The sequence below is a fragment of the Zootoca vivipara genome, chromosome 7, assembly GCF_963506605.1.
Source record: "Zootoca vivipara chromosome 7, rZooViv1.1, whole genome shotgun sequence".
NCBI classification, from domain to species: Eukaryota; Metazoa; Chordata; class Lepidosauria; order Squamata; family Lacertidae; genus Zootoca; species Zootoca vivipara.
Genome location: NC_083282.1, coordinates 87,885,318 through 87,905,324, shown reverse-complemented (window position 1 = coordinate 87,905,324; position 20,007 = coordinate 87,885,318). Strand labels below are relative to the sequence as shown.

The window sequence follows — 20,007 nt, the reverse complement described above, 5'->3', positions numbered from 1 at the left end:
CTGTGGTCTAAACCACTGAGCCCTAGGGCTTGCCGATCGGAAGGTCAGCGGTTCGAATCCCCGCAACAGGGTGAGCTCCCGTTGCTCAGTCCCAGCTCCTGCCAACTTAGCAGTTCAAAAGCACATCAAAGTGCAAGTAGATAAATAGGTACCACTCTGGCGGGAAGGTAAACGGCGTTTCCATATGCTGCTCTGGTTTCACCAGAAGCGGCTTAGTCATGCTAGCCACATGACCGGAAAAACTGCGGACAAACGTCTGCTCCCTCAGCCAGTAAGGCGAGATGAGCGCTGCAACCCCAGAGTCGTTTGTGACTGGACTTAACGGTCAGGGGTCCCTTTACCTTTACAGATTTAAATGCATAACAGGAACTATCTTCCTCCAATCGCAGACAGGAGGATTTGAGGCAGATTTTGGTGACACATCTAGGAACCAAAGATTCAGGGCTACATTAGGATGCTTGAGTGTCTTTCAAGCATGGCTCTACGAGCTGCTGATGCTCTGAAGTGTTGTGTTCATCTCCCAACAGTGAACATGCAGAGGCAACACTTGAGTTACAGTTTGTGGTAAGTAATATTGTGGAATGGCTGCAGCACCTGCTTATCTTTGCCATTTATACTATCCTTCAATATTATGGAAGTGCTTGGAATGGGTTTTGCTTTTGGGGGGTTTAAAATACCCCTCTTACAAGCCTTCACACCCATCTTTTGCACTGTGAATGGGGGCTTGGGTGGTTCTTTATTTACCTGGGGATTGGTCATTCCTACAAGAACATTCCACTTCCATTGTCTTAAGAGGACTGGATGTTCTCTGTTAAAGAGAACATTACACACTCCATAGCACAATTCTGCAATAGGGCTGCATTTAAATATTGTCAGTGTATAATAAAAAGGGAAATACAATAAATACTGGAATTGATTAGGCATATGTGATTAGCAGCATATGAAAATTACCTCAAGTTTGGCCCACTGATAAGACAGTTACTAAGATCTTGAACACACTCTAATAGCTGTGTCAGCAGTTGTGAATTACTAGCTTAGCCTTCTATTTCAGTTTCCCTGTTCAGCAAAGGGGAAACGTAGTAAATTCAGTAAAAAGCCACCTTGGCTTTAGGGGAGTTGGAATGAGAGCAAACTTTTCCGCATTCTGACCATCTGGTTTCTTGAGACCAATAAGGCCTGCAGAAGTTCCTATCTAGTTTTAGCCTTGCACAAATCAGCAACCCAAGAACAGCACGCAAGATTCTCGTAACCCACTCGCTGGGAATCATTAAATTGCAAACTGTGCCACACTCAGACTTGGCAGAAACTGCTTTCTCAGAAATCTGCAATAAAATGTATTTGGGTGTTTTGTACATTTTAGCTACAGCAAACAAAACTAGCACAATCCATGTACTCAATTCTCAAATCAACCTAAGCAGAGCTTGCATTTACAATCCTCAAGATGCTTACCAACTATCCCACACATGATACTAAATCTTGCTTCTTGCCAGAAGATGCCACCTGAGCCCTTTTACTGCAGTTTACATTTCGTGTGATACTAAGTGTATAACTGGATCATGGGGTTGATTTGCCCTATTTCAACCAGTTACTGAGGCAGCCGTGAAATAACAAGCTACTGCTGCAGTGGTTACCAAAGCATTTATTACTGAAATTTATTACTGAAATAGCTTTATTACTGAAATTTTGCATTGTTGCATGGTATCCAAATCATATGGGCAGCAATGAGAAGCAGTCATGTGCAGGTGTGATGCATAATCATCTCAACAGAACTACTAACCGCCTGTGTTTTGCTGAAATGGTTTCAAATTGGTATATCAGGTAGGGTATTCTTAGCGCACATACAGTAATTTCCCCCAGTTTGGCAAGAACATGATTGCCATTTCACAAGGAGAAAATTAGATTCATGCCTTTGTTTTAGATAAGGTTTTTTTTAATAAAGTGCTCCTGGTTTCTTTCATCTGATGCAGATTATTAAATTAGCCATTTCAAAGATTTGGTTATTTTCTTTGTAAGCAAAGTAAAATTTCTAAGCCAAATGTAGGCACTCTGATCTGAATCTGCAACAGTGGTAGTTCACTCAAAACTACTACTTGGAAAAGGTTAGCTTTTCTGACATCATTAGAGAATTGTGCAGTAGAAGACAAGATGGGGAGTCATGTGTGGACTGGTAGGTGAGCTCTGAGGTGATATATGTGAAGCAGCTCCATATGCATACTACAGCAGACATTTCATGAGGACTAGAAACTTGATTAAGCTGAAATTTCTAGAAATCTGAAAAATAAGCTGGGTGTGATTTTGTGATTTTCATCCTTGTAGTGAACTAGTGTCACTGGGCAAACCTAGAAAGCACATTTAATGTGATTGTTACTATCATATCTAAAGTGAATACTTTTTGAAGCCATATATGATGAGGATTTAAATTATATGACCTTTCTGCGCCCCTCCCCCCCTTCCCGGTCAGCCTTCCATATAATGTTTTAAAATCTCTGTTTACTGGCTCATATTTTTGTGGTATTCACATACAAAAGATATATATGCTTTGTGATGATGGTATACAGAACCTGACTGTATATGGGCTTGCAAACAAAGGCTTAAACGTGTACCACATGTGCCTACACAGATGTGCTTGGCACCCTCAACATTTAAGGAAAGGTGGTGTGTTCTTTTTCCCTCATGGAAGTTGCCAGTCTACCAATGAAACTGCTAGGGATGTTTTGATATTTTAGGTAATTGGATGGTAATTGCTGAGCAGCCAAAACTGGCAGTTCCAATATTGGAGTATGTAATGTTGCATTCATTAATGGAATACACTGTTCAGTTGCTAACCATAGGACTTTAGATTCATTTGTGATTAGTTCCATCACTCCTTCTAAAGTGAAAGAAGATCCCCCTGGGGAGTATTGAATCACTTCCCAATGTCTCGGTATTGTCAGCATGAGCTTAGTGTAGAATTGTTAGCTTATGGGAGAACTTTCTTCTCTGCCGCCTAAATCCAAATTACATGAATATCCTAATATGGGCCCTGAACAAACAAGATTCCAAGGAAGGATGGCAGAGAGCCTACTGTCAGTTTACTCCTTTCAACAGAATGACCAACGTAGACTAATTTTATGGCTGGACTTTCCAACATATTATGATTTCATCAAATGAGAACTGCAAACGACCAATAGGGGTATCAGAACTGCAGTACCAATTATGGCTAGGTGGGGAGTTTGTTAAACCTGTATGCATATGCCCCCATCTAGGGTCTGCCTGCACACTGTAAGGAATTGAAAGTCATTTTCTATTGAACTCCCTCTTGCAACTGATGGAAGCAAGTTAGAACCTGTAGTTGCACACATCAAATTCTAATGCTAATCCAGATTTCATTGGGAAGGAGCAGATTTCCCTATCCAAATGCAACTTGATCAGCAAGTCTAAACTTCATATCCCATCAGTAAATCTACAATGGATGGGCTGAACAGGTTTCTCTTAAAGCCTCCTTTGCCTTCCTTCTTGTTGCCTTACCTAATTTACAGGACATCTAAACATAACTTGGGTGTCCCATTTTTCCAGTGAGCATGTGCATGTCAACAAATTGAAGTCAACAACATACAGGGATTTTTTCAGAAAACAGCAAGAATGACAAAGCTGATCTAAAAATATTAAATGGCATATTTAAATTGGTTATTTTTATATCTAATGTGCTATGATTTCTGCATCTTAATATTTGTTGAATTGAAATAGTGAGAATCCTGTGCATAGGCATTCCTGTAAGCTTCAACCCTATAAACACCCGATGCTCTAGCAAGTAGGCAGACCTCTCTTACCTATGCCTTTTATGTATATAACAGGTGCTACTACTTTTAAGAGATTGTTTTTACTGCATAATCAAGTCATATATTTTGATAAGCTGTATAAAACTTCTGCGACATTTAAGATTCCCATCCAGCTGCAGTCTTCAGTATTAAGCCAAAAGCTAGCTACTGCCTACAGAACTGGTGGTGGTGAGTGCATGCCTGGTGCAATAGCTATGAGTAGAATGCAATCACTTCCCTTTCCTATTTGACTTTAGAAATTCTGTGCATTTCCTACCACCACCACATTCCTGAATAACACAGTGGTACCTCTGGTTAAGAACTTAATTCATTCCGGAGGTCCGTTCTTAACCTGAAACTGTTCTTAACCTGAGACACCACTTTAGCTAATGGGGGCTCCTGCTGCCGCCGTGCTGCCAGAGCACGATTTCTGTTCTCATCCTGAAGCAAAGTTCTTAACCCGAGGTACTATTTCTGGGTTAGCGGAGTCTGTAACCTGAAGCGTTTGTAACCTGAGGTACCACTATACATGCATGAGCTGTTAGTGGCTTTCTGGTTGAACTGTAATATACATTTGCCGCCTTTGGGGAAAGTAGAAAGTAGAACAAAACAGTAAAAAACAAAACAGGAAAGTACTTCCTGCCTTTCTAGGGGGAAAAAAAGTTTAAGCTCAAATGTTCTAGACTAGGTGTGGGGAACCTTTGACCCTCCAGACGTTGCTGAACTACAAATCCAGCAAGCACAGCCAAAGGCCAAAGATGATGGGAGTTGTAGTTCAGCAACATCTGGAGAGCCAAAGGTTCTGACACCTGGTCTAGACAGTGAGCTGTTTTTATGAGGGATTCTGCTATGTCGGAATACCATCACACAGATCTGAACAAATGCAGGTCACTAAATGGCACTGCAAATGAGTGCTGTGTCCAAGACGGCTTAAACTCTCCTCTTTGATTTTATGCATTTACAGCCACAATGGGATGGCTTTCAGTTTTAGGTGAAATTGAATTCTGTCTTTGATATCAGCTAATTAAAGTTACTGGTCACTTCCCCCTAGGCTATGCCTTCAGCTGCATCAGTGCTTTTTACAACAAATGACACGTATAAAGATAGTCTACTCAATATGAGCCTAGTTTTTGACTGTATTCATGCAATCATGGCCATGTGTAGGTTGCTGAGGCTAGACCCATGAAGAATTCCCTGACTCCCAAGTCATACCATTTGTCAGTTACCTCCACTTCCCCTCAGATGGATGTTTAACAGATGCGCAAACAATTTTGATTTCCTGTATGAGGGTGATCCAACATGCAGTCCGGGGGTCACATGCAGCCCTCAAGGCCATTTTTTGACAGCCTTTGGCAGTGTTCAGGACTTCTTAAAGTGGCTCAAGTAGCTGGCTTTTTTTTTCTTGTTGACATGAGGCGCACAAGAAAACAAACGGCAAAGGCGCTTGTTTCTCTCATCCCCTGCGAGGCCAAATGGGCCAGCTCTCCCCCGCTGCATCCTCTAACCTTGCCCAGGATTGCTCTGTGTATATATAAGAGACAACAAGATAATATATTAATGTGAGAGAGGTATTTTCCCCACACTGATAATGAACAACTGGGTACCTCTACATATATATTTAAGGCTCAGTGAACTTAACAGGATTTGCTTATGAGTAAACACACATAAGTCTTGCAGTGCATTTTCACCGCGCATGGAGTTACAATCCTATTTTGCAGATCACAGCCTAGCACCCTCATTCAGCACATACTAACTCAGGCGTAGGTCCCATTATGCTTATCCTTAAATATACTAATGGAGTATATTAAATAATATTAGCTATATGGCAAATACTTAAGAATATAAAAAATTAATTCAGTGTGCAGCCTCTGGTTTCTGTGTCAAAGTACTCCTGTCGCACACTTTGGAAGGTTGGAACACTCTGTCCCAGATTATGGACCAGAGTAATCTCTGCAGACTTGTGGAGTGGAATGTGAATTGTACAGTTAATATAAGTAATTGTCTAGATTTGTGTTAGTCTGGTGTAATAGCCTTCTATATTAAGATTTGCTACAATTTGAACCTAAGACAATTTTATTTGGGTTGGTGGCTATGGAAAAGGACAGTCCTGCACTCCTTCCTACTGCCCAGTTCAGTAAACTCCATAGCAGATCCCTGCTTGGTGTAATGTGCACCTGAATGACATTTTTTCGTACTTTTGACTTGATTTGTGGCATACCTGCCCAACAGAATGGTCACCACTTAGTATTAAACTTACAAAGACAACTAAAATCTCATGTCAGCAGAAGTAAGTGATTTTACTAGAGCAGCTGCAACTAACAGTTATTGGAATTTGTGAATATAATTCCCATAATTCTGCATACAGTGATTGCCAGCCTTTGAACATTTGCAGGCACTGTAAACTACTTTGCCCCAAAATGTCTGGATGGAGCTGTTTAGTTGGTATGTGGACACTGGCTAGGATAGGATGGAGTCCCCCTTAACAGTAGCAGCTAGCTGTGTCTCCAGGTAGCTGCTTAGTTGGGCACTTGGGGAGCTACCAATACAATTGACATGCAGCTACGGTGCTATCGCTGTTGATTTTCCGTCTTCACCTTCAAGGCCTCAAAGCTTCCTGCCCACAAATAACAGATCAGGGCTGACATCTGCTGCAGCCGCTCTCTCTGCGCACCTGCCCTGGACCGCAGCTCTGCAATTATACTTGTTTTCAAAGCCCCCAGCCCCCATTTCACGAATGGGAGCACAACAAGCCTGCAGGCAATTTGAGACCCCATCTGTTCTGGTGTGTTTTTCTCGTGTGTGGTGCCTGAGGATACAGCTTGTTTGTTTTTCTCTGTTCCGCTATTATCCCGTAATATGTGTACGTTGCTGTGACAATGTACAAGTATGGGCAGTAACAGGAGAAAAGAGGGCAGAAAAATCAAGCCAAGTACACAGGATGTTGGGATTTTATGTTTGGCTGTCTATAGGCTGCTCTAGAATCATGTCTCTCTTCTCAGTATTTGCTCCTCTGTTGCTCTTGGGTTCTTAGGCGATTTTATCTCCCTAAAGCTGGATCCCTGCCTCCAGTAGTGTTTTTCTTGCACTTCCCTTATATGGGGTCTTCAGTGGTCTCCTAGTCAAGAGACTAAAAAGGTCTACATCATCTTCACTTCAGCAATTCTGCATCAGGTGATTCCAGACCACCCACTGCAGCCCTCATTCTTAAAATGTAACATTTGAGTTACTTTCATGAGAAGAAGGGTTTGATACTACATAAAAACACAGTAAACTAGTACGAGCCCTTGTATCCATGGGCTGGGTGGGTGGTTTTTTATGATGAAATACATGTGGTTCAGAATTGTTAATGCCAAATAACCCTCGGGACCTTATGAAGAAAGGCAGGCAAGAAATTGAATTAATACCTCACTTTGTATGCATAAGCGGGGAAGCCCATAGTGTGTTGTCACTCTGTGAAATTCCTCACAACTCTTCCACCCTTCACAGCCAGAAGGGATCTTGCTGGCATGGTCAGTTACCTGGAGGTTAAAATGAATGAGTGAGAATCCCATGATGAAAAACTAAGTTCTTAGTTACTTCAACTCCCAATTGCTTTGGTAGATTTGTTAATGTTACAGCTGAAGCAAACAGAAAGCTTGCTACTGTGCGGCAAATGCCTCCTGTTGTGTCTAATCATTTGCATAGCAGCTATTGCAGATATGCCAGTATTTTTCAAGCTGTCAGTGTTCAACTGCTAAAATGGAAAAAAAAAATAAGAGGTTAGATCCTGTTAACTTTTCAGATGTAAAACCGACCACTTAAACTAAAGGCAGGTTTCAGTAGCAAAAAATTACCATAGCCATTTGAAAAAAATAAAGTCTTAATCCTGCATTTCCAGAGAGAATTTACTGCAGCCCTTGGGAGGCTCTGTGCCTCTTCTATAGAGAACACCCGTTATATACAAAAGAGCATCTCAGGATCTTTTGTTTATAAGAAGGCAAGCTCAAAAGCAGTTCCTGAAGGTGATCTATTTTTCCTATACTGTATATGGTATACCTAACATTTTCTGTATATGTTTTATAACTTGGAATCACAGAGCTGCAGAGTTGGAAGGGACCTCAAGGGTCATCTAGTCCAACCCCCTGCAATGCAGTAATTCTGATCATAGCTGTCCCTCAGTTGGCTCAAACCACCAATCTTCTGGTTAACAGTCAGACACACTGAGCCATTGTGCCATTCTTCAAACCAGTTTGCGTAAGAGCAGAGTTATGTTTCAATGAGACCCTATGCCAAACATCTACTTCTCCCACACCAGACATCAGAGGTGTCTAGTTTATATGCTACTTTCCCACAGTAAGCTGTCCAAAGTGACTCCCTGTATTACTCAATTATAAAAATGCAAGACATTTTTTGTCAGGAGTGCATTGTCCACATGATTTAAGGTGTATCAACAATAAGGTACATAAAACTTGATTTAAAAATAAAAAGAGCTGGGCTTTTCAGAATGCTGCAGTTTATGCCAAATGTTAAATTCTGAGCTTTCCAGAATTTGTAAGTACATAGAGTCCTGTGTTTGCTCTATGCTATTGCCAGATTCTAATTTATTGCAAAAACTAGTGATAAAAAGCAGGGTGATCAGATTCCTCAAAGGAATCCTCGTGGAGGAGTATCCCTGGGGATAAGGTGAATACTTAAGTGATTTGTGTAGATTAGGAAAAGAGACTACTAGGAGTTCGAACGTGGCAGCTACAATTGGCTTTGAAGCATGGAGGGGACAGGGATTTGGGAAGAGCAAATTATGCACAAGTAAGGAAAGGAAAACTTGAGTAACTGGGATGAACACATCAGATGTTGCATCTCCAATCTTAAGAAGCCTAATTGCAAAGAGTGAACAAGTTATCTCTTTCTGAATCTATTGGTGTGCTAAATCAAAAATATTGTGCGAAACTAAACTTTAATAGGTGTAAAAAGTCACCATTATAGTATAATGAAGTACAGATTTTTATTGTCTCCATATGAAACGTAACTTGCAAGTTTTGAAACTCTAAATTAAAATTATTTAAATGCTAAAGATTTGACTTTTAACATGGAACCACAGGCATTAGAATTTGTCTTTCTAGCAATCTGGTTTTATTGGACCACTGTTCTGCCATGTGGGTATTTAGTATGGGATGCCATGGTCAGAGTGCTAACTCAGTGTTAAAGGTTTGTGCTGTGCTGCTGCCACAAGTCAACCTTGGAACACACATAGTTGTGTGTGTAACTCTATGGGTTGTATCCAGTTGCTGTCCTTACACAAAAGCTTTTACTGCTAAAGAAAGGCAAGGTAACAATCTTAGATTACAAAACTTTTCTGTGGTTAAATATTCCTTTCTGAAAAGCAAGTTCTGTATAATTTTCCAGAAGTATAAACATTATAGTATAAACATCAAGATTATTGTGCTTATCTCCTACTGCTCTTGAACCTCTATAAAGAACTATTTATAGTAAGGGCACAGTACTCTCTTCAACAGGAGTATTTATTCACTTATTTCAACTAAACCACTTGAAATAGCCTAATCGCGAATGCAAACATTTCCAGGCTCTTCATTTCCAGGTCTTTTCTCAATCTGGCAATAAGTGCCATGCCATTCACAGTGCTATCATACATATAGACACACCAACTAGATCAAGTGGACAGAACATTAGCTCTCCATGGGTATTTTGAATCATCTTATGTGGTTGGACTCTAATCCCATCCAGTATGCAAATCATTAATGAATGCAACTCCTACTGTAGTAGTTTAAATGAACTCATTTGCTCAAGATAGCAGCACTTTGCTGCCTGCAGAGGCAGCAGCAACAAAAGCCACAAAGATTGTTTATCTTGGAATAACCAAAGCACATTGCTGTATGCTGCGTTACAGAAAGAACACACTAAATGTGAGTACATGATACCTCATGAATTTCTAGAAGAGCAGATCTCTCATGCAAAATATTACTTCAGAGATCATATTTAAATACATCTAATGAGAATAGGTTTTAGATGTCTGTTTAGAAATTTTTAGCAAGTATGGGTTTCAGCTACCAAAATTATGGCCTATATTTTAAGATGCTACTTTAAAAATGATTACTGAAAACTGCGTAATAACGAACAGTTCACACTACATTCCTCTTGTTAACGAGTGTTATACTGTTCCTCATTCCAGCCATTGTCCAGATCTATTCCATTGTTAATACAGGTTATTTTTCTTTTGAATGTGAGTTTTTGCACGTGCATCTATAGAGCTAGATTCCTTAGTTTCTATAGTATAAATAGAACTAAACCTTGCAATTTCATTTTAAGGCAAGTGTTTGTTTTCAAGGGAGGCACTTGTTTACAGAAAACACTTGTGAATATCATAATACGTTATAATCCTACAAGTTTCTTAATGAGCATGTGTTGAAATGCTAGGAAAGTTGTGGCCACACATATACAGGTAGGAATGAAAGCTGATGTTACAAGCAGAATTCTAAAGTGTTTCAGGTGAAATGCTAGGGGAGAGATGCAATAAAATCATCTTTGTTTAGTCAGATGCTATTCTAATGAGTGCTCTTCTGAAACGTTCAGCTTAAATATTTGGTTTGATGTACTGTGGTGTTGTGGCCATTACTTCCCACTGATAATTCAGCATATCTGATACATGTATAATAAATGTTAGAATTGTTTGCATGGTTTAGAAAGTGCATATTCTTTCTTTTCTTTAAAAAACCCAGCTTGTATGCCTGAGCCTTATACTTGCTGTTTTGTATATGTGTTAGCTTAACGTTAGCTCATGTGTGCAATCTTTGAAGATGGATCTACTTTGGTTTTAAAAGTGTGAAAAACACGTACAGTATTTGAAGTAGCTTTCTTTTTTATATGTTTTCTCTCCTTATGAGATTGTACCCTTTCCTGTTGGTAAACTTTGGGCATGATTCATTTGCATCATGGGCACAGCCCATCTCTCCCTGTGTCTTGCAAGTTTATTGTGTCAAATCAATTTGTATAAAAATAAGGCACCTTCTTCATAAAACCAATATAAGTTTCTATCACTTCTCTAAGATAGCTTTAAACAAGAAATGTTGTTTATCCTTAATCTAGCCTAAATTGATCTTCTTTCATCTCTTTATTTTCATTAAAAGAATTAAGCACATGTTTGGCTTGCTGAATCATGTCTGTTGTTGAATCTTTGCAGCACCTGTTGAAAAAATATAATTTGTTGTGTTTTGTTCCTGTTAACAGCACAGAAAGAGGAACGTAAGAATGAGGATAAGCCAGCTGAATCTTCAGTAGCATCAAAGAAAATGGTTGTGTCAACTACTGCAGCGTCTCAACCCGCTTCTGCAGTGTCTGCCCAAAGCAGAAATCTACCCTTAAAGAAACCCTCTACATTTACTAGTTCTAAGCATCCAATTAAATACTCTGCTGCAGGTTTCAAAGGGGTGATACCTAAGAAGTCTTCAACTGGTCCACCTACATCAAGCAATGTGTCATTACCAAAGCCTTCACCTTTGTCCTATGGTACATCCTCAGTTTCTAAAAAAACAATTTCCTCTTCAAACTTTGGTGGAGGACTCAGGAAGCCCATGGTGTCCTCTGCTTCTTCAACAACTTCCTCAGCTACACAAGCAAAATCTGCAAGTGCTAGTCAATCACAGCCTAACTCTCAAATTCGCCAAAATATACGGAGATCCCTTAAGGAGATATTGTGGAAAAGGTAGGAACTAAGTATACTTGCTCTGTGCAAATAAACTGTATAGTTTAGGATAATGATTAGTTATAATGCTGAGTGAACAGTGATATCCATCTCTTCTCACCTTTCACAGCACTTTAGATATAATGTATCTGAAATAAGTTTAGTGCTAAAATACAAGTGGTACCTCGGTTTATGAACACAATTGGTTCCGGACATCTGTCATTAACTGAAGCGAACTTTCCCATTGAAAGTAATGGAAAGTGGATTAATCTATTCCAGGCGGTCCGCGGAGTACATAAACTGAAGCGAACTTTCCCATTGAAAGTCATGGAAAGTGGATTAATCCGTTCCAGACGGGTCCACGGAGTACTCAACCTGAAGCGTACTTAACCCGAAGCATGGGTGTAATTGGTTCCAGAAGTCTGTTCATAAACTGAAGCGTTCATAAACTGAAGCGAACTTTCCCATTGAAAGTAATGGAAAGTGAATTAATCCGTTCCAGATGGGTCCGCGGCGTTCGTAAACCGAAAATTCGTAAACCGAGGTGTTCATAAACTGAGGTTCCACTGTATTTGTGACTTTTTGACTGAGAAGGAAACTAGATTTTAAAAAACGTGGTATTTGCAAAACAGATAAGCCGTGTCCAATATAAATACGTGTGCTTATCACCAGTTTTCCCAAACTATCATCAGTACTTTAAGCAGCACAACAATACTGCTGAGTACATGATATTCAGAGGATGTTGAAGCAGTGAATAGTAGGAATCAAAGAAGGAAAATTCATCCTTGAATTAAGTAGGCCATTTTTGAGACTTAAGTCATAGAAGATTCTTCCTGCACATGGGTAGATCAAGCTACTTAGCAGTACTGTCATTTTTGACTCCCTTTTCTTTATTTCCTAACTCTTTTCTTTTGGCAGAGTAAATGATAGTGATGATCTGGCTATGACAGAGAGTGAGGTGGGAAAGATTGCACTGAACATTGAAAAGGAGATGTTTAATTTATTCCAGGCTACAGATAATCGGTATAAGAGTAAATATCGCAGCATTATGTTCAATCTCAAGGACCCTAAAAATCAGGTTTGTATTAAAGTGAATCAACAGCCTTTTTTAAAAAAAAAAAGCAGACAGCCTTTGATCTGACTGCATCATTTATTGTTTTATAGCTCTTTTTGTAAACTGCTTTGAGTTTTCTTTACAATCAAGAGGACTGTAACTTTTATTGGGAGCTTTGGAAGCATGAATGGCTAAAACTAACAAGCTTGGGGCTTTTTGGTTTAGAAAAGAGGCAAGGGAATGTGATATAAAATTATGCATGTGGAGAAAATGCCTGTGGAACTCTCAATCCCATTCCTGATACAGACATGCTTCAAATTATGTTATATACTCTTAATTTTTTGCTAACCTAGCAATTTTTTTTAAAATGTATTTTAAAATTTTCATTCTATTTACACTTAAGACCAGGGGTCAGCAACCTTTTTCAGCAGTGTGCCGGTCCACTGTCCCTCAGACCATGTGGTGGGCTGGACTATATTTTGGAAAAATAAAATATGAATGAATTCCTATGCCCCAGAAATAACCCAGAGATGCATTTTCAATAAAAGGACACATTCTACTCGTGTAAAAACACCCTGATTCCTGGATCGTCCCCTGGGCATTAGGTTGCCTACCCCTGCTTAAGACCTTTTAGAAGGAATTAATGAACTGGATGACAGCATTTACTTGCCTATTGGAAGATTCTCATTTGCTAGTTGTGTAAGTAGTTACTGCTCACCTCGAATCGCTCCTCTCTCTTTAGGGACTTTTCCATCGTGTTCTTAGGGAAGACCTTCCTTTGTCAAGGCTAGTAAGAATGAAGCCAGAAGAACTCTTATCCAAAGAGCTATCTACATGGAAAGAAAGGCCAGCCAAAGCAGTAAGCAATAAAATTTTGTGGTGTTTATTATGTAAGGATGGTTGATGAGCAATTCCAGCTGATGTGGTAATTGACTACAGAGTAATGATTAAAGTCTAGTTCACTGACTTTGTGTGTGTGTACAAATAACATTATTGTTTTCATAGGTAATGGCAGCTAAACGTAAAACTTTTGAAAACAAGAAATCTGCTGTAAAACAAGAACCCATCCCAGATGCTAACATGGAAGATTCTCCACCAGTGTCTGATTCAGATGTAAGTATAAACCACTTAAGGCACTGATTTATAATTAATTACATAGACCATTCACCAAAATTCAATTCTTTACATGAAGATATTGTATAATATAAAATGTCATGTTTTATGATCTCTAGTTTATCTGCTTGCTTGCTTTTTTATTTTAGAGGGCACAATCCAGTAATGCTCTGAAGCAGCTTATACATGCACTGCACAATTCCCGCAGGAGTCTGTACAGTGGTACCTCTACAAATGTTTCTACTTACGAATGGAGCTCCGTCCGCCATCTTGGATGCGGTTTAGATAGGATTTTTTCTACTTATGAATTTTTAGCTAGGGTTGCTTCTACTTACGAATTTTTTCTTCCAATGCATTGCTATGGGATTCGACTTACAATTTTTTTCGACTTACGAATGTGCGTTCGGAACGCATTAAATTCGTAAGTAGAGGTACCACTGTACTTATTTTGGGGTACATGTACACAGTATTATTGTTTATTCTTATTTATTTATTAAATTTGTATACAGTGGTGCCTCGCTTAACGAATGCCCTGCTTAATGAAATTTCCGCTTAACGAAAGGATTTTTCGAGCGGAGCTTGCCTCGCTAGACGAATGCGTTTTACGAAAAATTCGTCTAGCAAATCGCGGTTTCCCATAGGAATGCATTGAAATTCAATTAATGCGTTCCTATGGGCAAAAAAAAGTCGAAAAAAAATCAGTGCATTCCTATGGGATTCGCTAGACAAATTTTTCGCTATAAGAAAAGACCCGTGGAACGAATTAATTTCGTCTAGCGAGGCACCACTGTACTGCCATTCATCCAAAGATCTCAGGGTGATTCACAGGATAAAATACAGAATAAAACTACAACGAATATGATGAAAACAAGAACAAACAAAACCAATAACCCACCCACCACTGTACACTGTAGTACATTGGCTATTACCTGGACTGTTGCTTTGGCATGGTTCCTATTGCAAAGAGACCAATGATGAACAGGCAACCCCTGATATGCGCATGGCTGTGTTTTGGGCCATTGTGTGTGAGGGCAGAGCACGCATAAGCTTGTTCCCACCCCCTTTTCCTGCCACTTCTGGGTCACCACGATGCACACGTGTGTGAATGACAATCGGTTGTTGCACGCACATTAATTAATTTGCCCAGAACAGGGGAACAGCACACTTTCTGTTTCCCCTCTTGGGGTGCTGCCGAAACCTGTGGTGCCAGTAATGAATCTACACAGACCTTATAAGGCTCTCTTTCTGCATATGAGCTTGCACTTGTTGAAAGGTCAAGTTATGTCTAGATTTTAGTAGTATCAATTGCTTTATTTTTTGGAGCTGTGGATGTTTGGTTTCAAATCTGCATATCCACAGGAATTTGCATGTGTATAGTTGAAATGAGCCGGATACCAGCAAATCATACCATTGCCTCAATTCCTTTTTAGGAGCAGCAAGAGGCAGATCGAGCAGCTCCTGAAAAAAGCAGTGCTCCAATTCTTGATGTTTTCAGCAGTATGTTACAGGACACAACAAGTCAACACCGAGCCCATCTTTTTGACCTGAACTGCAAAATCTGTACAGGTATGCACATGGATTACCAAAGCTGTGTGAACACCCACGTGGTAGAAATGCAAAGCAGAAATTTAAATTACTGTATCAATTTTGTTCCGAGTAAACCCAAATCTGGCTGGAGTCTCAATTATATAGATGGCCAAACTTCCTTCTTGCAGTAAAATAAACTTTTTGTTTCTATAAATTAAAACGGCAACAAGCAAGAAGTGATTTCCCTGTCTCCAAGGGAAATATAGCACCATGTCCATGAAAAGACACAGACTCACAATGTTACATGTTACGGGGTTTTTTTTACCATTTAGGTCAGATGTCAGCATCTGATGATGAACCAGCTTCAAAGAAACTAAAATCGTCATCTTTTAAGAAGGCGGAACCAAAGTCAGAAATGAAGTCAAAATTTGAAAGCTCGACATCAGCAGATGAAGTGGAGGCTGCAAAAGAAGAGGAAATGGAGAATGCTGCGGACCCTGTAGAATCTGTAGCTGAAGTAGTTCCTCAGCCAAGCATAGAAAAAACTTACATTCCTTTAACACAAGGACAAAGCAATCCAGAATCTTCTCTACCCAATGAGAGCTCTCTCTACCCCACATCTTATGCTGGCGGTGTTATCACTACTGTGACAGTCTCTGGGAAGGATCCCAGAACAGCCATGAGCACTTTGTCAACCTCTGCTTCTACTGTGTCTTCTGCATTGCATCCCATCCCGGCATCTGACAAAGGTTCTGTAGGGGAAAGTAAACCAGAAATATCAAGAAATACTGTACCAGCTCCAAAATCAATATTAACGAAGCCATCATCATCATCGGACCCAAGATACTTGGCAGCTCAATCGTCCCTAAATGTTAGGTATGTGTGTGTCAGTCTGCAAGAGGTGTGTGGTATTGTGCAAAGGGGACCATGCAACCCAATGGTGTGTGTGTAGGTGCAGGGGGAGCCTTCAAATTCCTTCTAAGGAAGGAAGCTTCTCAGAGTGGGTAAAAGGGTGGGTGGGCAAGTTAATGGGCATAGATAGGTGCCCCCCCACGGGTGGCTCCTTGCTGTCCCCCAATTGTGCAAGGAGGAGAACAGCTCAGACCAAACACCCTTGCTGCCATTGCTCTGCAAGTACTCTGATGTTAACTGACAGTGAGGGACCTTTCTTTGCCTCTCCTCAAGATGTGAAGGAGGGATACCTTGTGCTAATATCTCAGGAGCCACTAGGAGGAAAGGACAGCAAACCCATAAACAGGAGGATTTTTTTACTACTTCTATATACTTTGAAGATTTGCCAAGTCATATTTTCTCATGTAGCACACTGTTTAACCTCTAGTAGCATTGATGCACAGGAGGAGCCAGTGTTTGTAAGAACTGGGGAACACACATTGCCTTTACTCAAGGCAGGCTCATGAACTTCAGTGTCTCTCCATGCTTGACCCACTCTTTCATGCAAAAGAGAATCCGTCACAAGTCTTACAATATCAACTCAATCCCTAATAATAACAGGGATTCTATTCATGGGTTAGCAAATTAATGGTCCGTATTTTGTGATCACTAGCCTTCCACTGAATGCACTGGAAGTCTTAAAAATTGAATTCTAGCCCATTAATTTAATTCAGTAAAAGTATATTTCATAAGATTTAGGATCATTTGATGTGGAATTTGAAATATGCTGGGGTTGCTTGGGATGAAGGGGCATTTGTAGAGATACAATTTGTAGAGCCACACTTGACACAATTCTCCTGGGTTTTCTGTTTTGCAGTATGTCAGAGATACAGTCCCCTCAAGAAGGAGATACGTCCGTCTTTCTCTCTCGCCTTAACACCATATGGAAAGGCTTTATCAACATGCAAAGTGTGGCCAAGTTTGTCACCAAAGCTTACCCTGTCTCTGGATCCTTTGACTACCTCAGTGAGGTGCGACTTTGAAGTGCTTGTGCTTTCTGTATAAACTGTATCTAAAATTATATTTCTAACTACATTTGCTTTGTGGTAAGAGGTTAGCTATACACGTAATATATTATCATGTTTACTCAACATGATAGCTTGAAAGCTAAGCAAATTGACTTATTAACATTTTCAAATTTCATTTAGGTCTGAGTTTTAATAACTCACTGTTGAGACAGTGGACTGTGTCTGTAGCATAAGAAATGGGACATAGATAATATGTACATTTACTTGAGTACAGGTGGCAACCATTTCATGCAGGGCTTCTGTTCCCAGCTCCTACGTGTGTGGAACGCGGATAAGCACCCCCTGCCCCATTATGTCCCCATTCTGTCTTCTTCTGGGTCCCAAAAGACCATACATCAGTGATCGTGCATCAATTGGATGCACCTAAAATGGTCACTGCTGTATTGTATAGAACAGCAATTTATTCCAAAAATAATAAAATAGTATTGGTGATCTGTAAGGACAGTGGTACCTCGTGTCACGTACCGTCTCCCTTATGAAAGCTTTGGGTTATCCGCTCCACTAACCCAGAACTAGATGCCCCTTGTTGCAAACTTTCCCCCGGGATGTGCGCGGAAGTCACACTCCGGCGGTGCGGCAGCAGTGGGAGGTGCCATTAGCGAAAGCGCGCCTCATGTTACAAGCAGTTTCCAGTTGCGAACGGAGCTCCAGAACGAATTAAGTTCGTAACCGGAGGTACCACTGTAAGAGGAAAATAGTAGCACTGAAATGGCATGCTGGATATTCCATTTTTAGTATTAACACTTCATATCACTAACTGATAAAGAACTCTTTATCATTTTCTGTTAATCACACTCTTGATTTTCATTTTGGTCTGATGGTGAGAAGCAGTGATCTGTAATAACTGATAAGTGATGATTGCCACTGTCATGGGATGACTGCCATAGTCAGTGAGCTCCCAGTTTCCTGTATTAAACCCAAAAAAGAAACATAGGAAGGAAGTTCAGTTTAGTTGATTATCAAGTGTCAAACCAATAACTGCAAACTGTTCATAAATTCCATTATTTGAGGAAAAGCCACCTTGGTTCTTGCATACATTCCAAAAGACTTCACGTATTGCTCTGCATTGTTTGTGTAAGAACTGGTGGTAGGGTGGGGAGTAGAACAGTAGCTGAAGCAGCTGTATATCTTTCCTGCCTTAGAGGAGGAAGATACTTTAGTGTATTCAACTCTTTTTTTTAGCCTCGCCTTTTATGGTCAATATGAACAGGGTGCTTGGAATTTTGATTCCTGTGCACCAACAAATTCTGTCAGTGGAATTAGTGTTATCTTTCTTCCTGTGTTTTGAAGCAGGGATAGGAAGACTCCTAAACTTATGGGTGTAAGAATAACCCTTTTCCTCCTAGTTGGAAAACTAGTACGTTATGATCTTAGGCTCAGTGGGCCATGAATATGATATTGTAGCAATGTTTAATGCTGAATTCTGAGACAGACTGTGGTTAATGTAAATAAATAGAAATATGTTTGCCCCTATAGATCTATAGATAAGACAGCTTTATAAATATAAACACATTGTGTCTCAACAGCATGTTTTAGTGACAATTAAATTTTTACTCTATGAAAATAGGCTAGGAATGTTTTGTCACAATTTTCAAAATAATTATATTTTTAATAACTTTTTGTAGCTTTAATGTGCAAAAATATTACTTCTTTATGTAAAAGCTATCTCTCACAGTGCTCAGATGTTACTGTCTAAGCCTAATATGGGAGTGAGTGAGCCTCAGGGTCGTAGCACACCAATAGCCAGCCTTTCCAGCTCATTTTCCTTGTACAAAAAGTCATGTTTGAACCATACAAATACTGCATTCATCAGTTCCCAAGATCTTGTGGCAGAACAAGTAAATAAAAGCAACTTCGTACTACAGTGTCAGACATTATTCTCCATTCCCAGATAAGAAACTATAGTAGGGGTACCCAAGTGTGAGATGTGCTCCCTCTCATACCAGATTCAGAAAGGAACATTTGAGCAACCTCAAAATGAGCTGTGGTTTGTGAAATTAGAAAGGGACTATGTTTTCTGCTAGCAGTTTGAAAATGGAAGTGGAAGGATAAACAGAATTGTGAACATAATGGCACTAGCTATAGTAAAATCACAATATAGCTTCTATTTACATTCTGTTGGTATAATTCTATTTACTGGGAAATGTAGGGCAATATACTTTGCCCTCAAACTGCCCTCTTCTCACATTATGTAATGCTTCTTATCCAGGATTTACCTGATACAATTCATATTGGAGGGAGGATCTCGCCGAAGACAGTATGGGATTATATTGGCAAACTGAAATCATCTGTGTCAAAGGTACTTTTTAAAAATCCTGTGTGGTAATGGTGAAATAATTGAACTATATTTGAAATAATAATATTGGATGGGATCCAATGAACTATACAACTAAGTTCTTCTACCTAAGGGAGGAGGACACTGCTGGCTTGAATTAATGATACAGCAGCAACTCCTAATGTTTTCACACGTCTCTTTTGAAATGTGGAGGGGACTTCTTTTTTAAACATGGCATACAGGCCTATTTGTCAAAATAAAAAGTTAAACTTGCTCCTACCCACCTGCACCCCAGCAGCAGTTTGGATTCTTGTCAGTAATTTGTACCTGAAATTCTTTAAGACAGGCAAAATACTATAATGGCTTTTTTTGCTGGCTATTACTTCCCTTCCATATATTCTCACCACTTCTTCCCCACCCCAACAGGTTCTGTATTAGTGACATTTCAATTTCCAGCACAGCATAAATTATCATTGACTTAATATATGAACCATCATAGTAAGAATCCTTACTAGATCTAACCCTAAAAGTGTTTTAATAATGAAAAATTCAGCCACCTTAAATAATGTAAAGTAAAATTATATTGA

General features: G+C 39.7%; 1 protein-coding gene across 7 annotated transcripts in view; it reads left to right on the top strand.

The window, feature by feature from the left end:
* The window catches only part of DIDO1 (death inducer-obliterator 1), a 71,814-nt gene that overhangs the window by 36,873 nt on the left and 14,934 nt on the right, over positions 1–20,007 (top strand). For all 7 annotated transcript variants that reach the window (XM_060277341.1, XM_035121387.2, XM_035121386.2 and 4 more), the window contains 8 exons: positions 11,019–11,493; positions 12,391–12,550; positions 13,269–13,385; positions 13,532–13,639; positions 15,070–15,205; positions 15,499–16,042; positions 16,935–17,088; positions 19,355–19,444. In XM_060277341.1, coding sequence (XP_060133324.1) covers positions 11,019–11,493; positions 12,391–12,550; positions 13,269–13,385; positions 13,532–13,639; positions 15,070–15,205; positions 15,499–16,042; positions 16,935–17,088; positions 19,355–19,444 — 1,784 coding nt within the window. The remainder of the gene's footprint in view (positions 1–11,018; positions 11,494–12,390; positions 12,551–13,268; positions 13,386–13,531; positions 13,640–15,069; positions 15,206–15,498; positions 16,043–16,934; positions 17,089–19,354; positions 19,445–20,007) is intronic.